Raw genomic sequence first — 16208 nt, 5'->3', positions numbered from 1 at the left:
AACTGGAGCTGCAGGTGGTCATGAGACATGAGCGTGTCCCTGAAGATCAGAAGAGGGCGTTGGGTTCCGTGGAGTTGTAGTTTGAGCAGTCATGAGCTGCTTGATGTGGGAACTGAACTCGGGTGCTTTACAAGAGCAGATAGTGCTCATAACCACTGAGCCATCTTTCCTGCTCCAAATAAAACTTTTCTAAAAATAGAAAATGTGGACAGCAAGGAAGACCACCATTTGAGGTTGACCTCGGCACGATTGTCCATCCACATATACACAAGACTTGTAGACAGGTGACCCACAGGTGACACTCAAAAGTTGGTACCCACGTTGGATATCTTGCTGTGTGCTGGCAGTCACTCCTAGATAAGAGGGGAGGCTGATGCCCTGCAGCCTTAACTGCACAGAAGGATCTAAATCAAGGAAGCTTGGCCTCACAGCCCACCGTTTTCATTCCTTGTAGTCCAGGTTCTGGGCTCAGGTCTCAAGTACTGGGTATTTTGGGCCACTGGGAAAGTAATGGTCACAGAAGGGACATTTTCTAAGGGTGGTGAGGGCTCTTGGAAGGATGGAGGCTGTGACGGGATGGACACACTTGTTTTTTTTTTTGGTTTTTTTTTTTTTTTTTTTTTTTGGTTTTTCAAGACAGGGTTTCTCTGTGTAGCCCTGGCTGTCCTGGAACTCACTCTGTAGACCAGGCTGGCCTCGAACTCAGAAATCTGCCTGCCTCTGCCTCCCGAGTGCTGGGATTAAAGGCGTGCACCACCACGCCCGGCCCGGGATGGACACACTCTTATGGTAAGTGTGTGAGAGCCCCGCCTGTGTGCCCTAAAGGGTCTCAGGGTGACGGGAGACTTGAACCGAGTGACCTGTACTCAGCCCCTCACCTGCGGTTTAGAGCTCCTCATGGTGTATCTTGTAGAGAGCTCGGGAGGTGGCTGCCAGTAAAGTACTTGACCCGAGATCAAGTCTCTAGCATCCGTGTAAAAGCCGTCTCTGTGCCTCAGTGCTGGGGCAGGAGAGATGGACAGATGAGATTGTTGGGGTTTGATGGCCTGCCAGCCTTATCACATCAGTGAGCTCTGGGGTCAGGGAAGACCCTGTCTCTAAAAATAAAATACAGGTTGACCAAGGATGGTATGATATCAGCCTCTGCCCTCGTGCTCACACAAGCACATGCCCACACAAGTAGTTGTGTAAACCACACACGAACACTGCTGGAGTCATGCTGAATGAGCCGGTGGCAGAACCTGGCATCACGTGGTTCTGTGGCTACCCCAGGGCAGGTAAACAGCCAAGGTAGGAATGACGCTGACCCAGAAATGATGGCTGCTAGGTCGGGCTGCTAGATCTTATCTCCTGATTCACCCTTCAGTGATGTGCCCCTTGGTGCACTGAGGTTCTGTAGGCTTGGCGGCCGGAGCCAGAGTCCCCAGGCAACAATGGTAGGTAGGTTCCTAGATTGGTGCCCTCAGCAGATGGGACTCCCAAAGCTGACATCAGTGCCCTCTTATGTGACAGGGGTCAGTGCTACCTTATCTGACTGGCAGGCCAAGCCTGGTCTGGGCTCATGCCCTCCCCAGAACAAAGTGGGCCAAGATGCCTGGAGTCCAGTTTGTGAGGCCAGCATGTATGTGTCTGTATGCAAAATTTCAGATATTCCCCAAGGGTTACAGCCTCAACCTCTGTCCTGGGAATGATGGGGTGGGGAAGAGACTGGGTTCCCTCCCATCTTTCTGCATTCTCTGGAGTCCTGACCAGAGACAGGTAGTTTTCGGGAAAAAACATTAGCGCCGTCTTCAAGAGAACAGTGTCTTTGCTAAAGCAAGGTGAAGTCAAAGTCCTGTCTAGACTTTCAGGATCCTAGGCCAGCCCTGGGACTCAGTGTTTGTTTGTTTGTTTTCCAAAGACATTTATTAGTGGATGATGGTAGTCCCAGCAGCACTCAGGAGACAGAGGCAGGCAGGTCTTCCTTAGTTCAAGGCCAGCCTGGTCAAAAGAGCAAGTTCTAGGACAACCAGGATTAAACACACCACAAATCCTGCCTCAAAAAGCCAAAAAAATAAAAAAGTGTGGGTGGGTGCATGCATGCTGTGGCAAGAGGTGGAAGGCAGTTGAATGGAGTTGGTCCTGCATCCAGTAGGAACTGGGGTTTGAACACAAAGTTGTCAGACTTGGCAGCAACAACTTTGTTGTGTTACACAAACACACCTTTATAGCTGTGACATCTCACCAGCCCATGGGATTCAGTTTTAAGGAGAAAAAAAAAGAGACACCTCTGAGAACAAGGCAGGCATATAGAGAAAGCCATGCCCCAAAGTTAGCTACTCAACTGCTCTGCTAATATTAGGTACATTACCTGGCCCAGTAGAACCAGTGCACACCGCATGCACACAATCTGGGATACCCCCCCCCGCCCCCCACCACTCCTGATCATTTTGTTAAAATATATGTGGCATTTGCAATGTGCCCACCCTGTGTAGTGGTGTAAGGTCTGTAGGTTTATCTATTTAATTTTAAATACATATTTATTTAGGGAAGCGTATCACATGGCCTGTGTGTGGAGGTCAGTGGGTATTGCAGAAACCTATTCTTTTTGACCATGTGGGTCTCAAGGATTGAACTCAAGTCATAAGTAAAGGCACTTGATTGGTGTCAAGCGCCTTTACTAGCTCTGAGCCATCTCACTGGTCCTAGTGCATATAGGAGGGTATGTATACCTCCTACATATGTGGGAGGATGGAGACTAAGCCACACTCCTAAACAACTGGCCCCAAGACTCCAATGATGTCACAGCCATTTATTGTGCTCCAGTGAAATAGAAAAGAAAGTGTTCGAGTTACAAACGCTGCTGTCACATCCACAAACGCCAGTCACTGCAAAACCAAAATGCGTGTGTCCACTGCGTTTCCAGGCATGCATCTGCTCCCGTCGCAGGAATGGGGCAGGGGTCAGGCCAAGCCTGGGTTCTGGGGGCTTCGCTGGAAGGGTTTCTGGTTCTGGGAGGTACTTACTTGTGAGGGAATAAAGGGGGGCAGCTGAAACAGCTCGACTCAGTGCTTCCTTAGGGCGCTGTTGGGGACACCCAGTTCTATGTTGGGCCCTGCGAAAGCTCCAGGGATGAGGGGCCCCCTTCTTCCCATTGCCCCCCTCGGCCTCATCTCCCCAAACCGTAACCCTATAGGCAGGTGCCAGGGGGCTGGGAGGACGCCATGCAGGAGGTGGGGCTGGCTGGGCCGGCTGGGTCCAGCCAAGAGCAGCAGCCGCCCCGGGGCCCTAGGCGGAGTTGTAGTAGTTGTGCGGGTGGTGGTTGTGGGCGGGCTCGCTCAGCTCTGGGTACTCCGGGTTCAGGCAGTACTTGGGATCATACACCTGGCGAGGAAGCCCATACACTGTCATGCCCCTCTGGGAGGCCCCCTTGTTGCTGCCCATCTGCAAGCTGACGTTGAGTGTGTCGCAGTGTTCCATGCCCAGACCTGGCTCAAAGATCTGTCGCTTGGTGCCTGGTGCAGTCATGCCAGCCTAGAGGATGGAACAGTGGTCAAGCCACAGGGGTAGCAGCCCCTCTCCCCCACCACATCTCACCAGGTGTCCCACTGACTACACAGACCTGGCTGGCACCCTTGTTGGTGCCCATCTGCAGGCTGATGGTCGCCTGGTCCAGGGGCTGATCTGTACCCAGTTTGGGATCATAGAGGTGACGCCGGGTACCGTAGGCCGTCATGCCCTGCTGACTGGCAAACTTGTTGGTGCCCATCTAGGAAAGAGATTAACTAATCAATAAGGAGACACAAGAGAGGGAGGCCAGAAACAGAGGGGATATTATATAACAAGGTTCAACATGTGGCCCACATCCTGTCAACTGGAATCCTGGCCGGAGGGAAGTACAGCCATAATCCCAAGAGGATAAGACATTTAAGGTCAGGCCCTGAGGGACAGATGGCTCAGTGGGTAAAGGGTCTTGCCTCCAAACCTGATGCCCTCTGAGTTGGACCCATGGGACCCATATAATGAAAGAACCTGAGAAGCCAGAGGCAGGTGAATCTCAGTGAGTTTGAAGCCAGCCTGGTTTACATGGTGAGTTCCAGGCCAGCCTGGGCCACACAGTGAGAATTTGTCTCAAACAGTAAAACAAATGAAAAGAGAAAGGGAGGTAGATCAGGCTGGGGCTGCCAGCACAGGCCCGTAGTCCTAGCTACTTGATGGGGAGCCCAAGGAAAGAGGACGGCAAGGAGGGCAGCAAGGTAAAGGCCTGCCTTGCCTCCAGCAGACGGCCACCAGCATGAGCAACTTAGATATCAAGACCCTGTGTCAGGGTAAAAACTGTACTCAGGAGGTAGAAGAAGGGGGATCAAAAGACAAGCTCGGGCTGGTGAGATGGCTCAGTGGGTAAGAGCACCCGACTGCTCTTCCGAAGGTCCAGAGTTCAAGTCCCAGCAACCACATGGTGGCTCACAACCATCCGCAACGAGATCTGGCGCCCTCTTCTGGAGTGTCTGAAGACAGCTACAGTGTACTTACATATAATAAATAAATAAATCTTTAAAAAAAAAAAAAAAAAAAAAAAAAGACAAGCTCAAGGCTTGCTTTGAATAGTGAATTCAAGGGCAACCTGGGCTCTAGGAGACCCTGCCTCAAGTGCTTGCCTAGGACCCAGCCCACAGGGCAGTGCTATCCCTAGGCAGGTGGTCCTGAGTTATATAAGAAAACTGAGCAAGCCTCAGAAGCAATGCTACAGGTAAGTAATGTTTCTCCATGGTCTCTGCTTCAGTTCCTGCCTCCAGGTTCCTGCTCCAACTCCTTGCCTGACTTCTGTCCTGTACTTACTGCGATATGGAAATGCAAGCCAAATAACCCCTTCCTCATGTTAATTACTTCGGTTAGTGTTTCATTACATCAGAATGCAAGCTAGAAAACCCAGTGAGAGACTGTCTCAAAAAGCAAGATGGCCAGATGTGGAGGCTCACACCTTGGACCCCAGCTCTTGGGAAGCAGATGCAGGTGGATCTCTGTTTTTGAGGCCAGCTTGGGGTCCACATAGCAAGTCCTAAGACACCCAGGGCTACAAAGAGAAACCCTGTCTCAAAACAAAAACAAAGTGGATGGCTCCTGAGGAGTGACAGTGGCTGAGACTTCTGACCTTGATATACACACACATCCACAGACGCATACACACAAAATAAAAGTGAACAGGGCTGGAGATGTAACTAAGGCAGTGTGTTTGCCTAGACTCAATCCCCAATACTGGAGGAAGAGGAAGAGGAAGGGGAAGGGGAAGGGGAAGAGGAAGAGGAAGAGGGAGAGAGTGGTGTGCTTCCTTCTGCAAACTCCTCTGCCTGTATAAAGGATGGAGAGATACTCAATGGTTAAGAACACTGACTGCTCTTCCAGAGGATCCAGGTTCTAGTCCCAGCCTGCACAGCAATCCTTAACTCCATCCCTAGGGGACACAACATCCTCTTGTTGTCTCTGTGGTGTCCACACCATGGTGCACATACATACATGCAGGCAGGCAAATAAATAATAAAAATAATGTTTAAAAAATAAAAAAGAAGAAGAAAGAAAACTATCGAGAGACCGAAGAGAAGGCTCAGCGTTTCAGAGCACTGGCTGCTCTTACAGAGGACCTGGGTTTGTTTTCCAGCGTCCACGTGGCTGCTAACAATGGTCTATAACTCCAGGTCCAGGGGATCTGATGCCCTCTTCTGGCCTTGGTGCGTACTAGGTACACATGTGGTTCATAGGTATACATGCAGGCAAAACACTCATACAGGTAAATATAAAATATCTTAAGGGTCTGTAAAATCAGGAACTACTTAGGACTGTGGGCAGAGGGAGCAAGTTAGTAACTAGGAGACACTAATGCCATCCAGTGCCCCACCCAGTCCATACTAATATTCTCAGCTGCAAAGCCTCCAGGGTTTGGGCTACCTTCCCCTCAGCACAGAGCAGCCGGGTGGAGAAGGGGCCATACCTGCAGTCCAATGATGTTCCTGCCTTCTCTCAACTTCTCTGGCTCAAATCTCCGCTCTTGTTTCTCTGCATACTTGACTCCCACATTGACTTTGTTTCCTTTTGTCTTGGCCTGAATGGAGGAAAGAAGGACATAAGCCTCCAGCAGGCCTCACTGTCCCTCAGTGGCTCACCTCAATGAGGCTCAAAGGCCTAAGTGTCCCTGTGGATATCAGACCTCAGCCCAGCCCCGGCCCCAGCCCCAGCCCCAGCCCCAGGCCCACTCTGCCCCCACACTCACCATGCTGGCCAGAGCCAGGAGAGTGGACTGAACTTGTGTATGGTTGGTGTTTTCAAACAGGTCGTTGGCCTCAAAGATGTCGTGGGGTTTCACCCCATACTTGGTAATGGCTTTGATGAAATTACCTATGTTCTCCAGCTGTAGGGGAAGAGATGGGAGGGTGGAGGGCTGAGGGGCTAGGGGACAAGGAATTGACTGAAACTCCTGTAACTCCAGCTCCAAGGGATCCAGTGCCTCTCCCAGGCCTCTGTGGCACGTGCCCCCCCCCACACACACACATACACACACACACATTCACACATATACCACACACACACATATACCACACACATACACACACACACATGCCACACACACATACACCCTCACACACACCCTCACACACCCCCCAAACTCACCCTCACCCCCCCACACACACCCACTCACCCTCACACCCACACACAAATACATAAAAAGGAATCCCCCTGAGGAGGCTGAGGCAGCTAAGGCTGCAAATTCAAGGGTTGCCTGGGTAACTTAATGAGACATTGTCTCAGAATAAAAAGTAGGAGCCAGGAAGGTGATTCTGGTAAGAAATACAAACAAGCAAACAAAACCAAGTAAAAGCCCGATACATGGCATGAATGTCTGAAATCCTAGGACTCCTATAGGTGAGACCAGAAGCAGGGACAGAAAGAAGCCTGAGTTCAGGAGACTGCCAGCCTGGTCCCCGAGGAAAACGATGAAGAGTTGAAGACTTTGTCTCAAGCAAGTAGGAGAGGACCAAGACCAGAGTAGTGTTCTGACGTGAGGGGGGCTTTGACGACACCGACAATGGAGATCTGGGATCAGTGTGGTTCTAAGACCCTGCCGAGAGTCTCCCAGAGAGAGGCTGAGGCATGGCTAGGCAGTGGAGCTCCAGCCTAGCACACGCTGGCGGCTTTGGGTTCAAGCTTCATTACTAAAAGAGGAAACAAGCTAGCACGCTGTGTCTGGACTCACCTGGTGCCAGTTCTGGGTTGACTCATTGACCTTCTTCACAGAACCCGGCTGCAGCTTGTTGATAAATCTAACAAAGAGAAGCAGAGATGGGGCGGCTGAGTCCCAGTTGCTTCAGGATCCCGGCTGGGTGGAAGAGTCCACAGCTGGAAGAGCCCACAGCTGAAAGGGGATACTTTTGTACCTAGCACGTGCTTATGGTGGATGCAACTATGGGTAGCTAGACCCAGTTGCCAGCCAGGAAATCCTCGTGTCAGTCACATGTGTGTGAAAATCGATGGGCCACTTTTAGGAGTCTGTCCTTTCCTTCCAACATGTGGGTCCTCGGAATTGAACTCAGGCCAGCAGTGTTGGTGGCAAGTGCCTGTCCCCACCGAGCCAATCGTCAGTCCGTTGAGTGGTCTTCATTGTGCTCTCTTGCTATGGGCATGAGTGTGATTATGTGGTTGATTGGTTGATAATCTTTTCTTACCATTGTGACACTATTGCTGGGTATGGAGCCACCAAGATTTTGCCCACTAGTACCAAAGCTCCCTCTGTAGGCTCCACACGGAGTCTGGTTCACTGTGCACATGCCTAGAGCAAAGGCCTGTATATACCAGGAGCTCTATACGTGCTTAGTACGTGACTGACTAAGGAAATGACTGGTTGTCCCACTAGCTGTATAAGTGTGGGGAATGAGATTCAGGCAGCCTTGCTCAGGCCTATGTCCTACACTGTAGGACCTCAACCCTGGCTGGGTGCTCAAGCCTGAGCCAGCTCTCTGTAAGTCAGGACTCCAGCATGTCCGGGATCCTTGTTTCTGGTAGACAGGAGTGGAACGAGGTAGAAGCCCCACCTCTGAGCATCTGGGCCTTGGGGAAGCTGAGCTGTGTGTGCTACACCTTTGAAGAGCTTTCCAGGGTGAGCTGTAACTCATGGTGTCAGACTCAGAAGCAGACAGGACCTTGCCCAGTGTTAGGGGGAAGTGGGATGTCTAGGTGTGGTCATGCTAGCCTGAAACCTCAGCATCCAGAAGGTGGAGGCAGCAGGATGAGGATTTCAAGACCAGCCTCTGCTACAAGAAACCCTGTCTACCACAAAATGAAAGAGGGAGCTAGAAGGATGGCTCAGCAGTAAAGAGCACTGGCTGCTCGTCCAGGGGAAGACGTACATGCTGCCAAACACCCACATGTATAAGCAAAGTTGCTTTGGTTGTTTTGTTTTACATAGAAGAGGGCAAGCAAGGTGGCTCAGCGGGTCAGGCCATTTGCTACCCAGCCTGATGACTTGAGCTCAGATCCTAGGTAAGAGGAGAGAACCAACTCCCACAGTTTGCCCTCTGACCTCTATATGCACACACACAATATGTGCACCCCATTTCACACTCACAAATACATGTACAAAGAAGAACTTGTACCGGGTGCTAGGACTGGCAAGAGTCTCTTTTACTATTGCTATGTGCTTATGTGTGCATGTTTGCATGCGTGTGCTATGTGCTGTGTGTACATGTTTGCATGCATGTGCTATGTGCCTGTGTGTGCATGTTTGCATGCATGTGCTATGTGCCTGTGTGTGCATGTTTGCATGTGTGCAGCGTATGTGTGTGGAGGCCAGAGGCCAGTCTCCCCTGTGACCCCTCAGGTGCCATTCACCTTGGTGTTGGGGGGAGGCGTATGAGATGGAGTGCCTAAGTAGAAGTCAGAGGACAGCTGTGTGGATTCCATCCTCTCTCTCCTCCATCTTTCCATGGGTCAGCAATGGAGCTCAGACTGCCAGGCCTGCACAGCAGCGCCTGTACCCAGTGAGAGGTCTCTCTAGCCCCTACCTTGTTTTTTTTTTTTTGAGACAAGGCCTGGAGCTTACCAAATAGGCTAGACTGGACAGACAATGAACCCCTGGGCTCTGCTTGCTTGCCGCCAAGCCTGAACACCTGTGTCTGACCCCCAGGACCCACATAGTGCAAGGGGAGATCGGACTCTGAGAGCTATTCTCCAGCCTCCACACTCCACACACACACTCCGCACACATATGTGTGAGCCCTAGCAAACAAGTAAACAAATATGATAAAAATGTGTATGCGTGTGTGCGTGTGCATGTGTGTGTACCTCTGCTCACATGTGTAGAGGCCACAGAATGGCACTGAGTGTCCTCCGCTATTGCTCTCTGCTCATGCTTTTGAGGCAGGGTCTCTCCCTGAACCTGGGGCTCACTTTTCCTCAACTGGGTTGGAAGCCATCAAGCCCCAATGTTCTTCATGTCTTCCTAACCCTCTGAGCCAGGGTTGCTGGCATTTGCAGGGATGTTTCACTCGCTATATGGATGTTCGGGCCCCAACTCTGTTCTTCTGATCATAGAACAAGTGCTATCAATCGCTAAGCCATCTCTCCAGCCTGCCTTCTGTTTTACCAACCAAGTCCTCAGACCTACACAGCAAGGCCTTCCTGACTGAGCCATCTCCCTGGGCCTAGTGTTGGTGTTATGTTGTTTTGTTTTGCAAAGCAGGCTTTCCTGTAGCCTATGGTCCCAAACTCAGTGTGGAGACACCAGTGACATCGAATTTCTGATACCTCCACCTCTAATGTGTCTGGGGTTACAGGACTACACTACCATACCTGGCTTTATACTGTGCAAGAGATGAACCCAGTGCCTCCTGCATGCTGGGGGAGCGCTCCACCTTCCCCACCCCAGCCTTCCTCATTTTAGAAGACATGTTCTTATTATGCAGCCTAGGCTGACATAGAATTCTGAACCCTACCTCAGCTTTGCCAGCAATGGGGGCACAGGCGTATGCCAGGCCACGGTAAGGATTTCCATCTTCCCCAGCGATGAGGAGAGTGGGAAGCCATGGTCTACAGAAATTCCTGTGACTCCACCTTATTGTCATTTAAACTGGTGATAAACAGCCACTGTTGCCCATTGCCATTTAGCTATGATGCTGGAATCCACAGACAGGCCTGCTCTGAAGAGTGTGTAGGTATTCCCTTGCAACACCTGAGGGCTCTGTTGTTACCTGACTGACTCTTGTCATCTCTGCCTGTGATGCAGGCACAGGGCGAGTCTCATTGGCCTTTCAAGGAATGGGGGTGGCATCAAATATCAGTGTGTAACTCCAGCTCCAGGCTGGGGGTCACCAGGGGATGCTGAGGGGTTTTCTGGAGAGGGGCTGCTGGGCTGGGGGCAGGTCCTGCACCCTGAGAACCTCACTCACTCGCAAAGAATGATCCCGTCTTTGAGGCCATCCATGAAGTTGTTCCCGATGCGCCGGCCTGTCACCCCCTCAATCCACTCTCTCAGCTCCTGCTCCCGCTGATGGTCGTATTTCTGGGCCAGCTGAGGAGGAGACAGGCACGCAGAGCAGGTGATGAGGACCCAGGCAATAGAGTGGCTCTGGCTTTCCGCTGGCCGGCCCTGCCCGGATAGGCTGGATCTCCTACCTCATCCCAACTAAGGCAATCCTTAGTGTCCACGGCAGGGGAGGGGTGTTGGGGGGAGGCTGAGGGCCAGGGTTGAGGTGGCACCTGCCCAGGGGGCCATTCCGGGCATTCTGAGGTTTGGCACCAATGAATAGACAAGAGGGGACTGGAAAGCCAGATCCTTGAAGCTGGGGGGTGGGGGTGGGGCGGCGCTTGGCTCCTTGGTTTCCCCTCCAAGCCAAACTTGGGTCTTAGCTTCCCCTGACCCAGCCCTTACCACTCTCCTGTTGGAAGGGGAAATGCCTTACACTGGGGGTGGGGAGGAACCCTAAGAAGAAGCCCCCCCCCCCCGCTTGCTCGCTCCCTCCATGTAGTCCAAGTTATTGTGTATACAATCTCTAGTTAGAAATGAGAGCATCTTGTGCCCCTCCAAACCCTTGACTGTCTATGTTTCTTTAGGTCCGTCCTCAGTCCCACTTGGTCTCTCTCGTTGTTCTCCAACTCTCTATATTATCTTTCACTCAGTCTTGGGGGGCCCATGGCTTTTTTTTTTTTATTTAAAGCTTCAACTCTTATTCCATCTTCTCGGGTAGGGGTGGGATTCTGCACACTCCTTCTCAACCTCTTAGCTCTTATCTCCCTCCTGGCTTGCTCTCCTGTCTCCTGTCTCCAGTCTCCAAGGCTGCTTCACGTCCTTTCTGCAATCCTCCTGCATGCTAGCCTCCCAGCCCCTGGTGGCGGTGAGATAGAGAGATGCTTCACTTCTTCTGCATGGGAAGAGGAGGGATGCAGCCCCTTACCTGGCCCCAGCCCTGCTGCCCCCCTCCTCACCAGCCCGGCTTTATAAAGCAAACCGGCCCTTATATAGCGCGGGCCCGGGCTGCCCAAGGCCGCCTTATAAGGCGCGGCGGCTCCTCTGCGACTCTGGGGCCGGCGCTGGGGGGAGGGGGCGGCGCTGCCATCAGTCTCTGGCAGAGCACCCGCCCCCACACTCCCTGAACTCCAGCCCCTAGGATACCCTAACCGGATCCAGGTCCCAATCCCTGCTCCTCGCTCCTCACAGCTCCTGCTGTGGGACCCTGGAAAAAAAGTGCCTCAGTGTTCCCTTCTGTCAAATGGGACTGCCTCTCCCGCTCCGTGCAGTCCCCTGTCCTGAGAGGCTTGCCCATCCAGTTGTGGAGTTTCTTTGCACTTGCCTTACCTGGCGCCCTAGATCCTTGTTTCTCCTTTCTAAGCCTCAGTTTACCCATCCATGACAGGAAGATGCTATCTCTCAATATCTTTTAGCTCTCAGACTGGCAGTTGATTTTTTTTTTTTTTTTAAGCTAGGGAATCTGTCCCTTCTCCTTACATCCCTCCCAGGAACAAGAAGTTTGACCAAGGACTCTGAGCAGGTGCGGAAGCTTTGCAGTACTCTGATTATTTCTATTTATAGATCGTGGGGTCCCCTCACTTCACCCCTAAAGTAACGGAGGGCTCTGGGGTGTTGCAAGAACAGAAAAACAGCCCCTACCGTCAACTTCTCAGGTCTTAGGACACGTGACACAGGTAGGAGGGATTTCGGGGAACAGGGCTCTGTCCCGGGCAGGGTGTTTGTCAGTCCTTCCAGCCTTACCTTGTTCTTTACTTCAGCAGACAAGCCGTAGGCAGGACCTCGGTTAAAATGTGCAGAAGACATGCTGGCCAGGGGGCTCTGGCAAAGCGGAGGTGCCGATGACACAGACAAGCGCAACAGGCAGCCGAGCCTCCGTCTGCACCCTCTTCCCTCCTCACACGTTTTTGAAGCTCCAGAAGCCAGCCCTGGGCTCTTCCAAGCCTGTCCCATTGGCCACGGGGGCTGCCAAGAGGCGTGGCACCCCACACATACTCTGGCCACCCCCACCTCCTGATGTCAGAGCCTTGGTATTGGGAGCTGACTGTGTCATTGTTTCCACCTAGGGGGCTGAATGCCTTATTCTGGGAGGGGGGGGTTCTCATACAGCCCACCCCTTTTCCACCCTTCTCCCCATGCCAACTGTCCCGTCTCTGAGACTCCTTATCTCAGAGGTCATTGATCTCCTTCTTCAGTCCCAAGACAGAACCGCTGCACCCCCACCCAAGCCCCTAGCATAGCAAGATGATCTGACAGAGCTCCATTCACCAACCCTCTCCATAGAGCCTTCCCCTCTATGGGTCCCTATTGCCAAATCTCTAGAGGGACTAACAACTGTGCTTGCCTCATAAGGGTGCAGTAAAGGGCAGGGGGAAAATGTCACCTCCAGGGTGCCCAGTATGAAAGCTGGCACAAAGGAGAACTTCAGCAACGCTTTATTTCTTTGAAGAATCTAGTACCCAGTTCTGTCCTCTCCGATCACTCATAAGGACTTGGAACAGCAAAGAACCTAGATCTAAGCTCGTGGATGACCCGTGCCTGCAATCCCAGCACTTGAGAACCTGAAGCAAAAGGATGCCTGAGAGTCTGGGGCCAGCCTGGGCTACATAGAATTCCAGCACAGCCTAGCCTTGAGACTCTCTCTCTCTCTCTCTCTCTCTCTCTCTCTCTCTCTCTCTCTCTCTCTCTCTCTCTCTCTCTCTCTGTCTCTCTCTCTCATACACACACACACACACACACACACACACACATTAGTTTAAAATGGGTAGGCAGTGGCTGGGTTAAGGTGTTTACCAACAAGTTTGATGTCTAGAGTTTGAACTCCGGGACTCAATAGAATGAGAGAACAAGCCACACATACACACACACACACACACACACACACACACAAATGTAATGAGACATTTTTATTTTTATTTATTTATTTATTTATTTTTTTGGTTTTTTGAGACAGGGTTTCTCTGTATAGCCCTGGCTGTCCTGGCACTCACTTTGTAGACCAGGCTGGCCTCGAACTCAGAAATCCGCCTGCCTCTGCCTCCCGAGTGCTGGGATTAAAGGCGTGCGCCACCACGCCCGGCTATGAGACATTTTTAAAGGGTGAGGCTAGGACATAGGTCTGTTAGTAGAACATTTCGATCCACAAACCCTAGGCTCAATCCCCAGGACCACATAATCCAAGCCTGGTAATTTGTGTGTGTAAACCCAGCACCCAGGAGGGACAAGCAGGATGCTCAGAAGTACAAGGTCATCCTTGGCTACATGATGAGTTCAAGACCAGTCTGGGCTATTTGATGGTTTTTTTTTTTTGTTTGTTTTGGGTTTTTTTTTTTTGGGGGGGGTTTCGAGACAGGGTTTCTCTGTAGCCCTGGCTATCCTGGAACTCACTTTGTAGACCAGGCTGGCCTCAAACTCAGAAATCCACCTGCCTCTGCCTCCCAAGTGCTGGGATTAAAGGTGTGCGCCACCACGTCCGGCCTGGGCTATTTGAAATGAAAAAGCAAACAAGGAAATAGCCTGGATCTCTTCCCAATATCCATTCACTGGCCACCTGAGCCCGCGGGGCCAGTTTAACAGGTCTTGGGCCACGAACACTCCCCTATCTCTATCCAAATCAGGCTGGTCTGGTTGGACACTGTAAGTAGAGATCTAGACAGCTCTCATCTGGACCATGGAGTTGGATGCTCTACCCACATCATGTCAAGGATATGACATCAATCTTCTATGCATTAATGGCACTTTAAGAACCTGAAATTTGCTGGCCATATGTAAAGGACACATCTGGCAAGGTGTGGAGGGTCACACCATTAATTCCAGCACTCAGGAGGCAGAGGCAGGTGGGTCACAGGGAGTTCCAGGCAAGCCAAAGCTGCATGGCAAGACCCTGTCTCAAAACAACAATAATAAATAATAATAAGTTTGTATTTTGGTATGGGTTGGAGACACATGTCAGTGGACAAGCCTCAGTGACAAGCCCTTACCCAGCATGTGACAATCTTCAAGTATAACTCACTGTCCACTGCAAGCAAGCAGTGTAGACTGAAGATGCTTCCAGATGCTGAACAGATCAGTGAACAGAAGGGCTGATGAGGTGGCCTGGCAGGTGACAGAACTTGCCACCAAGCCTGACTACCTGAGTTTGATTTCTGGGACCTCCATGATGGAAGGAGAAATCTGAAAGTTGTTCCCTGACCTCCACATATATATGAACACACACACACATACACACAGAGTGAAATACAAATGTTTATCCTAACATTTTTAGGCAGCGAGTGAGATGATGTCTAATGCGGCTCAGGCTGATATCAAACTTGCAATCTAGCCAAGGATGACCTTGAACTCCTGATTCTCCTTCCTCAACTCCCAGCCCTGACGTGTCCATCATGGACAACCACCCAGGCACGCTGTCAACCAGTCCCCCACCACTCTCCTCCCTGCTCCCCCTTTTTATATTAGATTGTCTTTCTCTGCCCAGTTGGCCCCATGTCTGCTTTCACGCCATATAGAATATTAAACAAACAAACACACAAAACTTTTCAGGCTGGGGAGCTGGCTCAGTGGCTAAGAGCACACTGTTCTTGCAGAGGGCCTGAACTCAGTTCCTGGCTCCCGTATCCGGTGGCTCACAACCTCTTGTAACTCCAGATTCAGGGGATCTGATACCCTGGCCTGGCCTTTAAGGGCACTGCACACACAAATATATACACAGAAAAAAGAAAACCTTGTTTGAGACACGGTCTCATTAAATTCCCAGGCTGGACTTGAACTAGAATCTGCCTCTCTCTACCTTCTATGTAGCTGGGATTACAGGCATGCATTGTCTAACCTGTGACCATATAGCCTGCTCGATACTCACTGCACTTCTACAACCACTGCTGTTATCAATGCTGTTATTATGGGCTCTCTCTCTCTCTCCATATATATATATATATATATATATATATATATATATATATATATATATATGTGTGTGTGTATAGCTGTATATATATATATATATATATGTGTGTGTGTATATATGTATATATATAATGTTTGTATGTATATATGTGTATATATATAAAATTTATATATAAATTACACACACACAGGCCTGACAGGGCTACACCGTGAGAGACTGGACAGGAGGAAGAGAGGGAGAGAGGGAGTGGAAAAGGAGAGACAGAGACAGAAACAGAGACAAAGATAGCAAGAGAGTGAGAGACAGGCAGACAGACCCATTGGGCTAAGGATCAAATAGCATCAAATAACGTAGCAACCCATGCCTCCCAACCACCCTAAGGAGCAACAGAGAAGTGTAGTCGGTTGTATAGGTCATACAGCCTGAAGGAAGTAGAGTGGAATTTGAATTAATTCATAACCAAAAGCTTCTTCCACCAAGAGAGCTATTGCTACAGCAAGGTCTGGTACCCCCTGGTGGCCAGGGCACTGCGCCGAGGCGAGCGGCTGACGTCAGCGCTGACTCACTCGCGGGGCTCCCGAGTCCGCCGCGGCTTGGCCATTTATAGAATCCCTGGGAGCTCTGAAGTCAGAGCGCAGGCAGAGGGGGCGGTGGGTGGGGAGCCCGGGTACCCCAGGGGCGGTGCTCAATGGGCCTCCCTTGGCATCCTGATCCTGGAGCTCGTCGCTGGTCCCATCCTAGTCTCAGATCACCTAACCACAGGCCCACAGTGCCTGTTTCCCACTCCTAGAAGAAACTCGGGAATCTTTCAAGTTTGCG

At 51.1% G+C, this 16208-nt stretch overlaps 1 protein-coding gene across 1 annotated transcript; it reads right to left on the bottom strand.

The window, feature by feature from the left end:
- Positions 1–2426: 2426 nt before the first annotated feature.
- Positions 2427–12402, bottom strand: Cnn1 (calponin 1). The gene is made up of 7 exons (XM_021172395.2): positions 12233–12402; positions 10413–10534; positions 7226–7292; positions 6245–6382; positions 5966–6076; positions 3602–3748; positions 2427–3513 (listed from the first exon to the last, which is right to left on the bottom strand). The coding sequence occupies exons 1-7, from the start codon at positions 12293–12295 to the stop codon at positions 3268–3270; spliced, it is 894 nt and encodes a 297-aa protein (XP_021028054.1). The 5' UTR covers positions 12296–12402; the 3' UTR covers positions 2427–3267.
- Between the last annotated feature and the right edge of the window lie 3806 nt (positions 12403–16208).

The sequence above is a fragment of the Mus caroli genome, unplaced genomic scaffold (assembly GCF_978045245.1).
Source record: "Mus caroli unplaced genomic scaffold, Mus_caroli_1 scaffold_11, whole genome shotgun sequence".
NCBI classification, from domain to species: Eukaryota; Metazoa; Chordata; class Mammalia; order Rodentia; family Muridae; genus Mus; species Mus caroli.
The sequence above is the reverse complement of the archived record's forward strand: the minus strand, read 5'-3'. Positions and strand labels throughout refer to the sequence as shown.

Bases quoted from the DNA above. Each gene is read 5' to 3' on its own strand.
- Cnn1 (XM_021172395.2), bottom strand. From the start codon at position 12,295: ATGTCTTCTGCACATTTTAACCGAGGTCCTGCCTACGGCTTGTCTGCT. The intron at 6,077-6,244 runs GTGAGTGTGGGG...TCCTCCATTCAG, and splicing joins TCCTGGCTCTGGCCAGCATG to GCCAAGACAAAAGGAAACAA. The intron at 3,749-5,965 runs GTATGGCCCCTT...TCTCTTTCCTAG, and splicing joins GGAACATCATTGGACTGCAG to ATGGGCACCAACAAGTTTGC.